A 17,465-nucleotide genomic window follows, 5' to 3' on the forward strand; every position below is an offset into this window, starting at 1 on the left:
CCATAGACCCGTTTTTCGACTCCAAATTTATTTCTTTGCTTATATATATATATATATATATATATATATATATATATATATATATATATATATATATATATATATATATATATATATATATATATATATATATATATATATAATGTAAAGGGAATCGTCAAGGGAATTTATATATATATATATATACCTGTATTTCCTAATTCCTGTATCTCCATTAAACAGAATTCTTTCTGATCATTACAATTTGTAAAACAGAATTTAATTAATAAATTTCGTGCAGAACATCAACAAAACAAAAGATAGTCGACTAGTTAAAATGGAACTTAAAAGAGAAGGGGCCACCACCGTGTCCACGATGAAAACCATGATGCTGTTGAAAGGGGTTGAAACCTTGGCCTTGCTGTGATTCTGGATCTAAAGGGTCTTCCCCTGCATCAAACTTCTTCCGCTTTTCTGAAAAACATTAATAAATAATCATTTTGATTCATGAAAATTCCTACGAATAGAATATGCGATTCACAAAAGAAGCAGAAAAAGTTGGCAAAGTTCCTTTGACAGATGTTTTGATGATCCTTACTACTGATTTTCTTTATTTAAAAATTAATACAAAATTCAACAATGCGCAAAAGTTAAATACTTCCTCTGTAACTCTAATCACTTTCCACAGCTGTCAAGAGAAATTTTTATTTCCTTAGTGAATCAGGATCTTAATTTCGGCTTAGGACTGTTTGCCAATTTAGAGTCAAACTTTAATAGAAGTATTATTTTTAGAAATATTTGCAAGATTTTCCTTCATACACAAAGATTGTCTTTGCACTGAATCCTCTATATATCCCGGAAATTATTGCAAAACTAAAAGAATAAGTCTGCAAAACAAGCATCGGTTACTATCGAATTTGTTTCAACACGATATATCTCCTTAAGCGAAGGTAGAGAAGCAAGCGAAGCAAGCGTGAAAGTGATGATTAAAAAAAGGAACTACAACGAAAATAAAAATATAAAAATGAAAATCAAAGATCGACCAACTTTTCAAATAAACAAAAAGTGAAGTCGAACAACCCAGGCCCGAAGAATAAATATTGAAAAGGGGGGAAAAATAGGGCTTGAAGTTAGTTTTGATGGAAACACTAAAACTGAAATAAACATTAGACCATCATGCATAACCACGATAAGAACTAAACAACTGAAAAATTAAAATGAGAACGACTACTAGGCACTGAGAATGTTCATCAGTTCAAAATCTATACAAAACCAGAAAATCTAGTTCATTTTGAACCAGCTAAGGTTGAAAAAATCCCAAGAATAATTTCAACATCTTTAGACACATATTGCATTCCATAAAAAAAAACAAAAAAACCTACAATGACAAAATACACGGAATCGTTTTTGACGTCTAGTGAAACTTGTCGCTCAACAGCGGCCCTTCCCAAAAAAATTTGTTTCCAAGTGGTCGTTCAGTACAATAAATTGTTTTCTAAAAACTGTAGCAGAACGAATTGCTGTCAGCTTTTGGCTATGTTACCCCCGCAATCTAGATGGATTCCTTTGTTCACCATGCTGCCTATTCAACAAAAGTGCGCAATTCAGAGAATTTTAGAATAAAAAAAATAAATACAAAGTTCATGAAAGTAGCAATTCTCACAGAAAAACAAAACAAACGGTAGATGAGAAATTTCCGATAAGCGGAAAAACAGATATATTTATATATATATATATATATATATATATATATATATATATATATATATATATATATATATATATATATATATATATATATTTATTTGTGCCCGCTTACAAAGGATAAATGGGAAAAAAAGCGGAGTACAAAATGAAACGAAAGAAAGAAGAAAAACATATTTGACACTAAAAATTCAATGCAGGTATTTCATTTACAGAAACAGTTGAGTCAGCGGTGAGTTGTAGAGTTTACTGAGGGATCGTCTTGAGGCTCTCCGTTCTAAATCAATCACCTTGGTTGATGGATCAAGGATTCCATATATGGATGAGATCTCCGTGTTAGAAAATCTTAGTGGAAGTCCCAGCAAAAATTTGGCAAATCTGTAATACGTGGTTCGCATTTTTGACGCTCGGAGAGGGACAACATTTCCCACAAGGGTGATATGTACCAGATGGCAGGAGAGACGAAGGCGTTGAATAGTTTTGACTTAATAAATCGAATAAATGACCACTTTCTGTGATATCTTTTAGCTGTCAATAAATGACAGCTTTTCCGTATGCTAAGCGGATAGATTTACAGACTGATTCGGTCAACAAGCCTCTAGTTGACCTAGGCGTCTGACCGTACGTGATACCAAGGTATTTTAGGGACTGGGACTGCTGGATTCTGATACCATCAAGGACAAGATTGGAATTGGTCGAGATAGTGCCGCTAAAAACGATAAATTCCATTTTCTCTATGTTGATTCGTAGTCCTATTCTTCTGTATAGGGACACTAGGGGACGAAGGTTCTTTCTAAGACCCCCTTGCGTGCTGCATAGAAGCAACAAGTCATCTGCATAAGAAATGAAACTTAGATCCAAGCCCTCCCAAAAGAACGTCCCTCGAGCGAGTCTAGTTACAGAGTAAATCGCAGAATTGAAGATAATAGCTCTTACAGCAGATCCTTGCCAAACTCCTTTGAAGAGCTGAATGGGTTCAGAAAGCTTTTGCTTGCGGTGACCGGCGATTGTTTCCCATCCCAAAGCTAGAGGAATATGCGTGTGGGAGTACCAATCATGGAGAACAAGGACAATGCGGGATCGACTCCTGAATCTAAGAGGCACCACAGTGCTTGCGAGTGGACGACAGAATCGAACGCAGCAGAAATGTCTACGCTGCAGGCAAACAGTGGCTCTTAAACTAAAGATGTAGACCTCATTATTCTTCTTAGTAACCAATGGACGTGTCCACAGCCCAACCCATTTCTGAATACAAGTTGTTTGTCTCCCATTAGAGCGTGCGATGTGATATGGGACAACAGTACCTTCTCAAATAATTTGCTGATAACCGATGAAACTGTGATTGGCCTGTAACTTTTACAAAGCAAGGGGTCTCGATTATGCATGTAAAACTAGGTGTGAGTTCAATACTAGTGATGAACTATCCAGGAAACAAGTTAATGCTAATAAAGGTATATGCAAATATGCCTGGAGAGGGATTTGCAAGAAGGAAGAGTCGTGTAAATACCTTCATTTGTGCAAGAATTATTATTTGAAGAATGAATGTAGTGTCCCTGGGTGCAAACTCTTGCATTCCAGGGTTAGTGACAGTTTTAGAAGTGGGCTTTGCTTCGGTGAATGTAGTCAAATCCACTTGCAAATATGGATACAAATATTTTAAAAAGCCCTTAAATAGTGCCGAAAAAAATTTAAACCCACAGTCACCACCTCCTCCAATTCCTTCTCTCATCAGTTTGGACCTGTCAAAAAACTATTTACATCAAACCTTCCCACCATTACATCAAAGGTCAGTGAGATACTGCAAGCAGTTCAGCTCAACGAAAACAAATTCTCCCCCCTCCAACAGTGCCAAGAAAAATCTGTCAAAAAAAGGGAGTCACAAGGCCTGTCAAGTAACACATCAGTGTCCATTGAAATACCACGGCCAGCTCTTTCCGCGGAATTTAAGACCCTCATCGTAATCTATCACCACAAAGAAGACCCTACTTCCATCTATTAGGGTTATGGAAGCATCGAATTACGTGAATCTAGTGTAAACCAGTGTTTTAGTTCTAACTTATGTCCCAAATCCCTACTTAATAATATTCCCATAATTTGCCCGCTGATGTCCTTTTCTCTCAAGCCCGGTCCAGCCCCGCCTTTTAATCCTGCTTCTCAAACGAATCCCAGCCTTCATCCCGAAAAAGATGCCTCTCCTCTCCCAGATCCACGTTCCTCCCACCCCCCACTGCCTCCCACAATTAACAAACAAAAAATTTCCCTCTTCAGTAACCGTTTTACTTTCCCAAAGTTGCTTGTTACGAACGCTGAAAGTCTGAATTTCGACAAATTGATCAAGCTAGAGGCCCTCTGTCAAGTACACAAAATTGATGTAATTGCCGTAATTGAGGTACAAGCACAGAACCCTGATTTATTGAAAATTAATAACTACTCCCAATTCATAAAACTTCGTCCTCATGATCACCCCCTAGGTAAAAAGGGAGGTGGAATAATATTATTTCTCGATAATAATCTCTTTCCTAAATTAATGCATACTCCCAACCTTTCAGATTACGATGAAATCATTTGGGTAAGTGTAAGACCCAAAATTTTACCACGCCTCTTTAATTTGATTGTATTTTGCTGCTTTTATTATTCCCAAATCAAAACGCTGCGCTAAGACAGCGATTCTACCAGCAACTGCATAGTAGTTCTGACTGTCCTCTGCAAATTCTCGAACGCCGGTATTTTCTCAGTAGGTGATGCTAATGATCTAAAGTTAAATTGCCTTTGTGGTTCCCTAAACTTAAAACAAATAGTAAAAATACCAAGAACAAAAGGAAATTCTACCCTTGATTTGATTTGCACCAATATACAGGCTTTCTATGCCCTTCCTGCCCCCGTTAGGAGGAAGTTACCATTTTTGTTTATTAATGAAGCCTCTCAACAGCTTTAGTCATACTTTTTCTGTTACTGAGTTCTCTTATCACCCAATTTCCAATGATGGCCTTTGCACATTTGGATCTTGGATTACCAATGAAAACTGGCTGGCCCTCAAAGGAAAAAATGACATTAATTTTAAAGTCTCCGAATTCTAAAATCTGATTAAAAGGAAATACATAAATTCCTTTCCTGAGAAAAATGTAAAAGCATTTTCTAATGACATAGCATACATTACTAGGAAACTGAAAAAACTAATTAGAATTAAATTGAATCTACTAGAGAGTGGTAAACCATCCGAAGTGAACTCACTGCGTGAACATATAAGAAAATAAATAGGTAAATCTTCTTCTTCATATTACAAATGCAAAGTCCAGGATTTATTTTCTACAAAGCCAAAACAATGGTATAATAGAACAAAGAAAATTTGTGGGAAAACAAATAATAATATATATTTCCATTTCCAAGAAGACCCTTCAGTTACAGCCAATGATCTGAACAGGTTTCTTTCTTCCATAGTTCAGGACCTCCCTCCCCTTTCTTTTGACACTCCTTATGATTTGTGCTCTCTCACTTTTCCCGTTATTTCGCTCTCGGATGTGGAGGCAAAAATTAAGAACATTAAAAAGTGTAGTACATGTCCATTAGACATTCCGATTGTACTAATTAAAGCCTTTGCCGACAATCTCTCAGAGCCGTTGTCCTTACTTTTTAATGAAATTACGTCTACTGGTAAATTTCCAAATTGCTGGAAATTAGGTTTTATTACTCCCGTAAAAAAGAAAGTTAATAATCAAGATTTTGATGGTGTCCGTCCCATTACTCTTACTCCAGTTTTTTCGAAGTTATATGAAAGATTTTTAGCTGAGTGGTTGAAAGTAAAAATAATCCCAAATGTTGACAAAAGACAATTCGGAAACCTACGCTCTACATCTACTACCCACTATCTTGTTCACCTTATGGACACAATATGTAACACACTCGAAAAACCCAATACCGGGCTCAATGTTATCGCTGTTGACTTGCAAAAAGTTTTTGATTTAATCAACCACAATATACTATTAGAAAAGCTATCTAATGACTTTCAAGTTGACCCTTATTTAATTAGAATAATTGCGTCTTTCCTCTCTAACAGAACGCAAGTCGTGAAATACCTGACTGTATATTCTGATCCCCCCCCCCCCCAATTTATAATGGTGTGCCCCAAGGAACCCTCTTAGGTCCAACTTTATTTCTTACAATGATAAACAACCTTGGTGTTTATTTCCCGGATAGATGGAAATTCGTTGATGATCTAACTGTCTTAGATACATGTTCCAAAAATTCCAAAAGCAACCCAATGGACATCTTGGAATCGATATCAGCCGAAGCTCTTACTGATGATATGAAAGTCAACCCTTTAAAGTCAACTGTTCTTACTATTAATTTCCTTAAAACTCCTCCTTCCTTCTCCTGTCCAATCCCCCTGAAATGTCCGTTACCACTATGAAATTACTGGGCGTTACCAACTCATGCGACTTAAAATGGGATTGTCATATTAATGACATCTTAAAACGTGCAAATGCCGCATTTTCCCTCCTTAAACTCCTTAAAAAATTTAAAAATTTAATTTTAATCGCACTGTTTGAGGATTTTCTTGTCATTTGTACGCCCAACCCTTGAGTACGCCTGTCCTGTTTGGCATCCTGGCATTTCCATTGAATTGTCGGACAGAATAGAGGCAGTACAAAAAAGGTGCCTAAGAATTATCTTCAATGAGGGTAGAGTACCTTATATTTCCCTTCTTAGGAGAGCTAATCTCTTCACCCTTAAGGAAAGGAGAGCAAAAATTACATTGCGCTTTGCTTACAATGCCCTTCATAACCCCCGAACAACTCCCCTTTTCCCTCGTCAATATTCACCCCTTCGACCCCGCCTCCCGCGTTCTGTGTCAACAAAAATCCCCCTTCTCGCCCCAATAAGAGTTTGCACTGAAAGATATAGAAGAACTTTTATCCCTTACATAGTTGACATTTTCAACCACTGAATCTCCGCTGCCCCCCCCCCCCTCACTCACTCTTTACCTCATAGTTATTAATTTTAATGCCCATTTTGCAAATCTGGAGGTTTTATATTTATGTGTGTTAGTCACCAACTAACTTATGTTTTTGTTATAATTTTACTTTATCCCCTTGTTAATTTTGCGATTTTTTTTTTTGGGGGGGGGGGCATTTTTGCTGACTTTAAATTGGCCTTCTAATTTTATGAGATTTACTTTGTTTTTGGTTTTAACGTTTTTACGTATTTTACATTGACCTTTTTATAATTTTCTGTTGTTGTTTGATTGTTTGTTTTTGTTGTTCTTTTTTCGCTGTATTTGACGCTAAAGTGCGAATTCGGCCCTTTTGGGCTTGTGATAGCCATTTTTCAGCAATAAATCCTATCTTATCTTATTGTCCTATCACCAATTTATATCCCTACTAAACTCTGATGGAAAAATTACCCCGCCAAACTGTTCTTGTACCACGAAGGTACGCGCACCACAGTGGCTGGAAATTTAGAATGACTACCCTGATAAACTAGATTTACTCGTCTACTTTTTTCTTATAATTTTTAAGAGATTTTTAAATTTGACAAATCAAATATATTGGTATAGTAGAAGAATTCCTTAGTAATCATGAAACTACGAATAGAGAGACTTTCTTGGGATCAAAAAATACAAAGGACCATGATAGTTAGGGCCTCCAATGGAAGATTTCAGACTTTTAAAATTCAATTAAATTAACATTGATAAGTGCAAAGGTTAAGAATATAATGGTGCAACAGGAATGAGCGTGAAATACTCTGGGCCACAAACAAGATATCATCTCAAACTCTAATTACATTCACTGTGCAGCATATAACCTGAACTTGATCTTAATGATCAATGAATATATTTTTATTAACTGTTTTTACGACATACACCAGACACCTTATGTATTTTTCTGCGAAAGCTAAAATAAATAACAACAGACTAACACTGATGTGAGGGAATACAGCCTTCACCAAATTTATAATATTAAAAAATCTAGGTCCCACAAGGTGTTGTCAAGACATAACTATCGGTTAGGTTAAAGAAATGACCTAAAAATGTTATGAAGTGTTTGGCAGAGATAAGGAAAGGTCGGGGCTGACCCAGAGGCGATTTTTTGAAATGGTATACCTTCTAAGCGATTGGATCTATCTGTAGTTCTGACTTCACCATAAAATACGTACTTGTTAAGACTACCTTTGTTTTTTTCTGAAAAAGAGAAAAATTTATTTTAATTTTGTTTTCATTTTTCTAAATTGTCCGGAACAGCCCCTATCCAGGGGGCTGGATTGGAAGCCCCCCTGGCTGAATGATGCTGCCTTAGTTTTATATTTTTGTTCTGAGATTTCTATTATATTGCATTAAAAGTGCCAATTAGACCAGGTTTGTCCCCCCCCCTGCAATTCAGCTTACAGGCGCCAATGGAAGGCTCTAGGACTGGTTCGGACACCATGCTAAACTATTAGACTTGAAGTTTTTTTCGAGTATGCATAAAGGTTTAAAAGATAAAAACAGGATTTCAGCTATATAAAATGACAATAAAAACATTAAAATGGCACCCAATTCACAGTAGTCTGTACGAGCTAAGATTGTAGTCTAAGCCTAATTATAGGCCTACCCTTTTTGTTTCTCCTGAGTTTCAGGGGCGAGGAAGTTTCTAAACAATGTCGTCCGCACTGACGTCTGCCTTATCTAAAATTTCTGGAAACACAAATTTCTGTCCATTTTTTCTCATGAAGGAAAACCTGAAACCACATTGATTGACGTTTTTTATTTGGGCAACACAGAAATTCTCTAGACTAAGCTTGCTAAGCACAAACTTCAGAAGAATATAACCACTTGCAGTGATTGGATCAAAGTACTTGATGTCTTCCATGTCCCCGCAATAAAGAGAGCCACCACCCGAAACGACGTTGAGAACGTGAAATCCTGCTTTCAAGAGTTGTCGGTTACTGTCAACGCTTTTTGTTCGTGGCCGTCTTCAATTTTGTTTTGTCGCTTGCTCTACTTCCCGTTTTCAGATGTGTCGGTACATCCTTTTCCTCATATTCTTGGACACCATAACTACCGAACTGTCTGTAACTAAAGAGGGTAAAAAATTGATCTGAGAAAATATCCCCGTTAAATGGAGAATTGATGCTGGACGAAAATCAGACACAATGTCCGCCGAACTGAATTTTCCAGAAAAAGCTGTGCAGTTAGCGCTACCACTTCATAGATCAAAATTCGCTGCTCCAAACTGGGTTTCAGCAATTCATTGAATTTCTTTCGGAGAACAGACTTGAAAAGGCCTAGGACTAATTCATACAAATGCTGTAGCCTATGTGAGCAATGAGGAGGGGATGTACAGAGCGCTATTGACTTGCTCTTGCAATAGCTAATGACTTGTGGATATGTAATGATCCAGATGGAGAAGAATGGGTTGCTTTTTGTTTGGTTTCTTGCTTCACAAAATGCTTAACAGATTCAAGAAAGGTGTTACGGTTGACCCAACCGTTTTGATTAGCTTACCTAGCACACCTGACGGCCCACTGCTTAGCATACAAGCTTGGTAGTTGACTCGTGGGAGGATATACGCCACGGTTTGGACCACGACCACGTCTCATCAACATTCCATATTTTTTCAGGCGTGAGCTTTCCTTTGAAACGTAAATTGACACTAAAAATATTATCAAAAAAGGTTTTCTAAACAACGCAGTTAAAGCAACTTTCTCTTGCTTGGTTGGTCACTTCAGTGGACATAAGTGATAAATCATTATACTTCTTTAAACTTCTTTATACTCTTTAAAACTTGATTAACCAGTCTTTTGATGCACTTTGTTTCTGTGACCACCCTATGAGAGTAATCACGAAGTTTACAGTAGAGAAAGAAAACGCCCGTTTTTGGGCCTCACTGGTTATTAGTCCCTGATTCATAAGAGAGCATGTTTTCGAATTTCGACAAGAAGTCTCTCTTCTTCTACCTATTAAATCTGCCTTAGTATGTGCTCTGTTTCCTTTGCTAACTGATAGTGCACTGTCTCTGCCTCACCTATGCTTTCTTGGATTGCAGTTGACGCTCTTTCTCTCTAGACGTAGCCATGAAACGCTGATTATTTTTAGCTCCGAAGACTGCTGAATCGTATCTTATTGATGCCCCATCTTTTTTTGAATTATTTATCTTGACTTCTTTAGAATTTTTAGAACAAAAATTTAAATGAACAATTAATTTCAACTTCAGATAAAAACTAACAGATTATTATAGGTAGTCTAATACCAAATTATTTTTCCCTCCTAAATCAATTCCTAACAAAGATAAAAAAAACTACTGGTCAATAAAAAGCTTTAAAATCAATTGGTCTCTGTTGTGGTTTTTAATTTTTATTTTTTTTAAATTTTTTTTTTACTGTTGCAAGTCGTATTTTTCCGTTCATGACAATAGGCCTCATATATGATTATTAAAAAAAGAAAAGAAATAATGGCTGTAATTCTATGAATGGAAATAATCGTGAGATAAACTGGATATTGAATAGATACATATTTTGAATAAAGTTTCTGTTTGAGAATGAAGCTCGTAAAAATATACAAGACGAAGAAAAGATTACCAGGGTCCGTAAGAACTTCTTTAGCAGCAGCAATATCAATAAATTTTTTTTCGGCAGCTTTCTTTTCTGGTGATTCTCCTTGAAAATTATCTGGATGCCATTTTTGGGCTGCTTTCCTGAAATGAAAAAAACATTTCATTGTTAGGCAACAAGGGAAAAAAAAAACAAATTTTAGAGATGTTAAATGTTTAATTCATCTTTCAAAAAAAAACGACTGGAGTTGGAATGTACCGAAACTACTAAAAATTAAACAACTATGTTCTGCCGTAATACAAAGTTATACAAAGAATAGAAAACGCGTAGAACAAAAGAAAATATTCTAAGTAGAAATGTAATCTGGCTCATGACAAGAGATGGGGAGGGGGGATTCAGGAATACGACCCAAAACGAATGAAATCTTCTGAAAAGAGGTAGAGACAATATTTCCTCTCTCCTTTTAAAATCAAATTACAATAATTTCTCAGATTTAGGAAGAGAATTAAATGAAGAAATAAATAAAAAAAACATTACAAAAATTATAATTAGTGAATAAAACAGAATTAGCATCATCTACAATGAAAGAAATTATCTTTTTTTTATTCAAATATTTTATTTAAATTTTTCCTTTCCTTATTCAAACGTACATTTCAATAATATTTTGTATATTCAATTATATTTCAAAAGACAAAAAATCACTATCAATAAATAAATGAAATCCAAAACAAACAGAAATTGCATCAAATAACCAAGTCAAAGCTAAAATGAGCAGAAAGTACCATAAAGAGGAGTAGACGTAACTCCCCCTTTGTCTTCTAAAGAAAAGAACTCAATTTGCACTCTACTGAAAACTATTTTTATTTTGAGCAATCTGTATTTATTCCTCGTAACATCCAAGTAAAAGATCACCATAATTATTACAGAAAATACCAAATGAATGTGGATTGGCAATTTAATATCTAGTGACGTTCATTCCTGAAAGTCTCAACAAGTTTGGATTCATTTACGCTATAAAATAGAAACGTTTAAAATGTATTATATTTTCTGTAAAGTACAAACTACGTTCTAGTCTTTCGAACGCAAAGGGGGCATTGGCCCTACTACTCTTTGTGGTAGTTCCGGCTCGTCTTAGGTTTGAATCGGTCAACTTCTGCTCGTTTTCGGTTTCTTTTATTCATTAGCAGTGACTTGTGGTCGGTTGAAATATTACTGAAATATACGCTTGAAATACTATTTGAATCTATTTCTGCACGAATTTGCGTTAATGTAGCTTTCTACTTTTCCCCGAAAGACTATTTACAGTTTATTACCATTCATTTCTGTTCGTTTTGGTCAAGAACATAATGTTTGTAAATTTTTTCGGCTTTTCTCCATAAGAATCCAGATTTTGGCTTACTATTTACATGCTTTAACAACAGTTGTACATATGCTCAAAATGGATGGACACGGGGAATTACCTTAGACTTTAGATCCTCCAGAGCCAGGAATGACGCATAGGGGGTCTAAGAAGCCTCGCCAGACATCTCGGAACTGAGAAACAGCCGTGACATTCTCCTACTGCGGTTGAAGAGACAGCTCCGCACTTCTCAGGTCTCGATCATACTGCCATCGTATGGTGTGTCTTGGTCGACCTCTTATGCATCTCCCCTCGGGGCGCCACTCACATAATATTTTTGGGAGTCGATCCTCTGGCATACGAACGACGTGACAAAGGTAAGTCCATCTCCTACGCATCAGGAGGTCATTAACTAATGGTTGACCGGTTCGCCTACGGACTTCTATGTTAATGACCTTTTCCTGCCACGATATATTCAGGATCCTTCTAGGCCACATGTTCTCAAAAGCTAGGACACGTTTTTCCAGTTGGACGCTTAATTTCCAGCATTCGCTAGCATAGAGGAGGATGGATATCACATTAATATTTAAGAGTTGGAGCTTTAAGCGCAGAGAGTATTAACTGCTGCGCCATACGGGTTTCAACTTGTTGAAGGCTGATGTCGCCTGTCCAATTCTTATCTTGATTTCATTAGCTATTTCACCATCGTCTTCAATCCAGCTCCCAAGATACTTAAATTCTTTGACATGCTCAATTGCTTTATCTGTGCATTTCAGCATCAGGGGAGAGTCAGATGTGGCAATGCTCTTTGTCTTGCTCACATTCCCCACAAGTCCCAGTTTCTAGGCCTTTTCATCTGTGGCGTCGAGTAGCAGCTGCAGTCACTATTTCGCTTCTTCGAGAAGAACAACGTCATCTGCGAAGTCCAGATCAGAAATTTGCCGACAGCTAATCTTCACTGCACAGCCTGAAGATTGTCGCAGAATATAATCCATTACAATTAGAAACAGGAACGGGGATAAGACACATCCTTGTTCAACTCCAGAAATTATCTTGAAGAAACGAGTGTCCCCATTTTCTGTGCGTACACCACATTCACTTTCTTCATACAGTGCCATTATCATTTTGACTAATTTATCAGGTGCTCCGTAATATTTAAGAATCTTCCATAAAGTATCTCAGTCGATAGAATCGAACGCCTTTTCAAAATCAATAAAGAGCAGATTTTGTTCCAGGTGTGCAATAAACAGCTTTTTGTTCCATTCTCTTGAATCTTCCACCATCAGTCTTAGAATGAAAATAAGATCAGAGCAATACCTACCAGTTCGGAACCCGTGTTGCTATTCTCTGAGGTGTGAATCATACGGGGAATTGTATTCAATTAAATGGGTTGAAAATATGAATAGCCTTTAGGATTCTAAAGAGCTGAAATAATTCTGACCTCTATCATGGTACAATAATAAGCATAGACAAGTATCAATCCACCATTCCCCTCAACATTCCCTGAAAGTTTCAACTTAATTTCCTTAACATTTTCATAGATATTGCATATGTACCATTTTAACAACCTTTGATACATATAGTGTATTTTGATGTAGTTCATCTGCCAACTTCACAAGCAGTTACAGTTTCAACTTAATGCCCTCAACCGTTCATAAGATATTGCAAATATGCCCTTTCAGTTAAAATTGAATGTACAGCGTCTTTTGAATTGCTTCAATATCCCCAGGAGCATACTCTGAAAGTTCCAAAGCAATATTCTTACTTTTTCCTGGGATATTGCAGAGATGAACTTTTTACAACATGGATAAACACAGCGTATCTCGTAAATCCCCTCAAATTTGCCTGGAAGTTTCAACTTAATGCCTTATTCTTTTTCTGAGATATTACACGTTTGCCGGCTCAACTTCATGGATGAATTTAACTCTTTTATTACAGTTCAATAGTAGTAGCTCTCGTAGTAATAGTAGTAGTATTAGCAATAGTAGCAGCTATCACAGTAGCAGTTGCAATTAGTCACAGCCACAGTCAAAAGTAGTCGCATCTTAAGCAATCACACTCGCTGCGTCAAATAGTCGTGCTCATGGTCGCAATTAGATGTAATCGCAGTCGTTTGTAGCTGCACACAAGTAGCTGCTGGAGTCACAGTCACGTGTAGTCGCACTCACAGTTCAATATAATCGCAAACACAAGTCGCAGCCGTAAATAATCAGAGCCAAAATTAGTCGCAAACGTAAATATTCGCAGTCAACGTTAATCGCAGTTTGGAGAAGTCACAGTTGCAAATAATAAAAATTTATGGCAGTAGCAGTTGCAAGATGGCCCAGTCACAAAAAGTCGTAGTCACAAATAGTTGCAGTTGCAGTCATAAGTAGCTGCACCGTCCTTGAAATTTCGCTCCGCCCACCTTCGCTCCGATCACTTTCGAACATCCTTTTGAATAGGCCCTGAAATTTTTAATTTAGTGCACTCAGCTCATCCTTTAGCACATCAGCAATTAATTAGGCTAATATATTGCTGATGTACCTTTTTGACAACCGACATACACGTTGTGTCTTTTGTTTTTTTTTTTAAATATGGGCCTCAACATTCCAAGAAAGTGGTCGAAGTAAAAGTAGTCACCATAGCAAGTAGTTGTAGTTGTAATCATGAGTTGTCACATTCGCAACTGGTCATAGTATCGAAGTCACAAATAGTCATAGTTTTAAGTAGCTGCCGTCGCAAGTAGTCGCAGTGACAGTAACAGCAGTAGCAGCCCTAAAAGTTTGACGTTAATGCCCTAACCCGTTCCTAAGATATCGCATACACGCATTTTTGATAACTGAAGGCACATAGTCTCTTTTGATTTAGTTCAATATACCCCTCAACATTCCCCGAAATTTCACCTCAGTACCCTTAGACTTTTTAGAAACACCCAAACACATACATTTCCCCTTTCTCAATGACAAACCCTGCAGGTAAAAATGTTCCTCGGCATTTCCTGGAAGTTTTACCTCAATAACCTAGGCCTTTCTAGAGACCTAGGATCGAACATGCCCTCTTATCCCCCCAAAAAAGATTACATATAAACAAAGGACAGCCAGCATAACTTACAATCCTTGCTCCAGGGGCTTTGGGGGTATATCGTCCCCACAGGCATAGTTATTTGACCGTTAGACTGCAACATAGTTATTAATCGTTAGTTATTAGACTTTTTCAAATTTTGATCACGTAGCAAGTAGTCGCATCTTAAGCAATCACACTCGCTGCGTCAAATAGTCGTGCTCATGGTCGCAATTAGATGTAATCGCAGTCGTTTGTAGCTGCACACAAGTAGCTGCTGGAGTCACAGTCACGTGTAGTCGCACTCACAGTTCAATATAATCGCAAACACAAGTCGCAGCCGTAAATAATCAGAGCCAAAATTAGTCGCAAACGTAAATATTCGCAGTCAACGTTAATCGCAGTTTGGAGAAGTCACAGTTGCAAATAATAAAAATTTATGGCAGTAGCAGTTGCAAGATGGCCCAGTCACAAAAAATCGTAGTCACAAATAGTTGCAGTTGCAGTCATAAGTAGCTGCACCGTCCTTGAAATTTCGCTCCGCCCACCTTCGCTCCGATCACTTTCGAACATCCTTTTGAATAGGCCCTGAAATTTTTAATTTAGTACACTCAGCTCATCCTTTAGCACATCAGCAATTAATTAGGCTAATATATTGCTGATGTACCTTTTTGACCACCGACATACACGTAGTGTCTTTTGTTTTTTTTTTCAATATGGGCCTAAACATTCCAAGAAAGTGGACGAAGTAAAAGTAGTCACAATAGCAAGTAGTTGTAGTTGTAGTCATGAGTTGTCACATTCGCAACTGGTCATAGTATCGAAGTCACAAATAGTCATAGTTTTAAGTAGCTGCCGTCGCAAGTAGTCGCAGTGACAGTAACAGCAGTAGCAGCCCTAAAAGTTTGACTTTAATGCCCTAACCCGTTCCTAAGATATCGCAGACACGCCTTTTGATAACTGAAGGCACATAGTCTCTTTTGATTTAGTTCAATATACCCCTCAACATTCCCCGAAATTTCACCTCAGTACCCTTAGACTTTTTAGAAACACCCAAACACATACATTTCCCCTTTCTCAATGACAAACCCTGCAGGTAAAAATGTTCCTCGGCATTTCCTGGAAGTTTTACCTCAATAACCTAGGCCTTTCTAGAGACCTAGGATCGAACATGCCCTCTTATCCCCCCAAAAAAGATTACATATAAACAAAGGACAGCCAGCATAACTTACAATCCTTGCTCCAGGGGCTTTGGGGGTATATCGTCCCCACAGGCATAGTTATTTGACCGTTAGACTGCAACATAGTTATTAATCGTTAGTTATTAGACTTTTTCAAATTTTGATCACAGGCCTTTGGGGGGGGGGCGTAACTAAAAAGACATAGTAGGGCGGCTGGTTGCCATCCGACGACTTTTCAACCTCCTTTCAACATCCCCTGAAAGTTTTAAGTGAATACGCTCCGCCGTTCTTAAGATGTTTCAAATACACCTTCTTGGTAAACGGGATGTACACAATGTTTTTCGATTAAGTTCAACATACCCCTCAACATTCCCTGAAGTTTCACCTTACTACCCTTTGCCTTCTCGTACAGACCAAGAATCTAAAATTTTCCCTTTCCCAATGGTAAATCCTGCATGGAAACGATGAGAAAATTGCATAATTTACAATCATTGCCCCAGGGCTGTAAATGGCATGGGATTCCTGTAAACATAGTTATTAGACCTTTTAACTAATTTGAACAAATTAACTTTCCCAAAATTTCGATCCGTGTTGAGGGTGGGGGCATCTAAAAATTAGCAGGAGGTTTGGCTGTCCTCCGATTACCCTTTAACACTGCCGTCAACATACTCCAAAAGTTTCAACTTAATACTGTCAGCTGTTCCCTTAGATATTGCTGAAAAGCCCTTTTGACAATCAGCCTGTAAAAGTGTATTTTGTTCGAAATCCTTCTCAATATTTCCTTAAAATTTCACCATAATACCCGAAACCTTTTTGGAGACCCAGGAACAATCATGCCCCCTATCCCAAAATAATTTCATATGTAAACAATGGACAACTTGCATAACTTACAGGCCTTGCCCCAGGGGCTATGGTGGTTTACCTTAACCCTGGGGACATATTTATTTCATCTTTGGACTATTTTGAGCAAAACGACTATTTATAAAATTTTGATTGAAAATCTTTGGGGAAATGGGCGTGGAAGGGGGGCTGGTTACCCTCCAATCCCTTTTGACTCTTAGAAAGGGCCCTTGAACTTTCAATTTCAAACTGAATGAGCCCAGATAAAAGTTTATACGACTATTCCTTCCATATGAAGCAGCTAAGGGACAAACATAAATAATAAGAATAAATATATTGAAGTCGTAAAGCTCTTTACTATAGGCAACGCTAGAGTGTTGCCTCTGATATTCATTAGTTAAATATGTAGAAATTAGTTTTAGAGGGCTTGCATTTAGACAATGAGATGGCAAATTGAAGCAAAAACAGACTAACACCTCCGCTACCTTAGATACATGGCCTTTTCCATCCCGTGTCAACTCCGTGATCCATTTTCCGTGTCAACTCTTCGAATTCAATTTTCAATGTTAGAGTAGTTTTTAGAGCAAAACTAAACCGAATTTCATAATTTTTTGAACTAAAGGAGGCAACACCTAATTTGGATTTGGGTGCAGTTTTCACTTCCTTTTTCCTAAGATATTAAGCTAAAAATATTGAAACAGCTCACCAATTTTTCAAAGTAAAAAAAAAGAAAAAACCCATCCAGGTCTCAGCCCCGGTGACCACACGACCCAAGCCCCCATTTGTGCTTTCCTGCCCTTCTCCCTCTCGTCAGTGTATATAATCTTTTCCTTAAGTACCACGGACATCAAAAT

At 37.4% G+C, this 17,465-nt stretch overlaps 1 protein-coding gene across 1 annotated transcript in view; it reads right to left on the reverse strand.

Annotated features, from left to right (window-relative positions):
• Positions 1-243: 243 nt before the first annotated feature.
• The window catches only part of P58IPK (dnaJ homolog subfamily C member P58IPK), a 77,775-nt gene continuing 60,553 nt past the window's right edge, over positions 244-17,465 (reverse strand). Inside the window, exons 10-11 of the mRNA XM_089096867.1 lie at positions 10,237-10,352; positions 244-453 (exon numbers count right to left, since the gene is read on the reverse strand). Coding sequence (XP_088952993.1) covers positions 308-453; positions 10,237-10,352 — 262 coding nt within the window. The 3' untranslated portion in view covers positions 244-307. The remainder of the gene's footprint in view (positions 454-10,236; positions 10,353-17,465) is intronic.

This window comes from Artemia sp. Qi Xiang Cuo, chromosome 1 (genome assembly GCF_049724085.1).
Source record: "Artemia sp. Qi Xiang Cuo chromosome 1, ASM4972408v1, whole genome shotgun sequence".
Lineage (NCBI taxonomy): Eukaryota > Metazoa > Arthropoda > Branchiopoda > Anostraca > Artemiidae > Artemia > Artemia sp. Qi Xiang Cuo.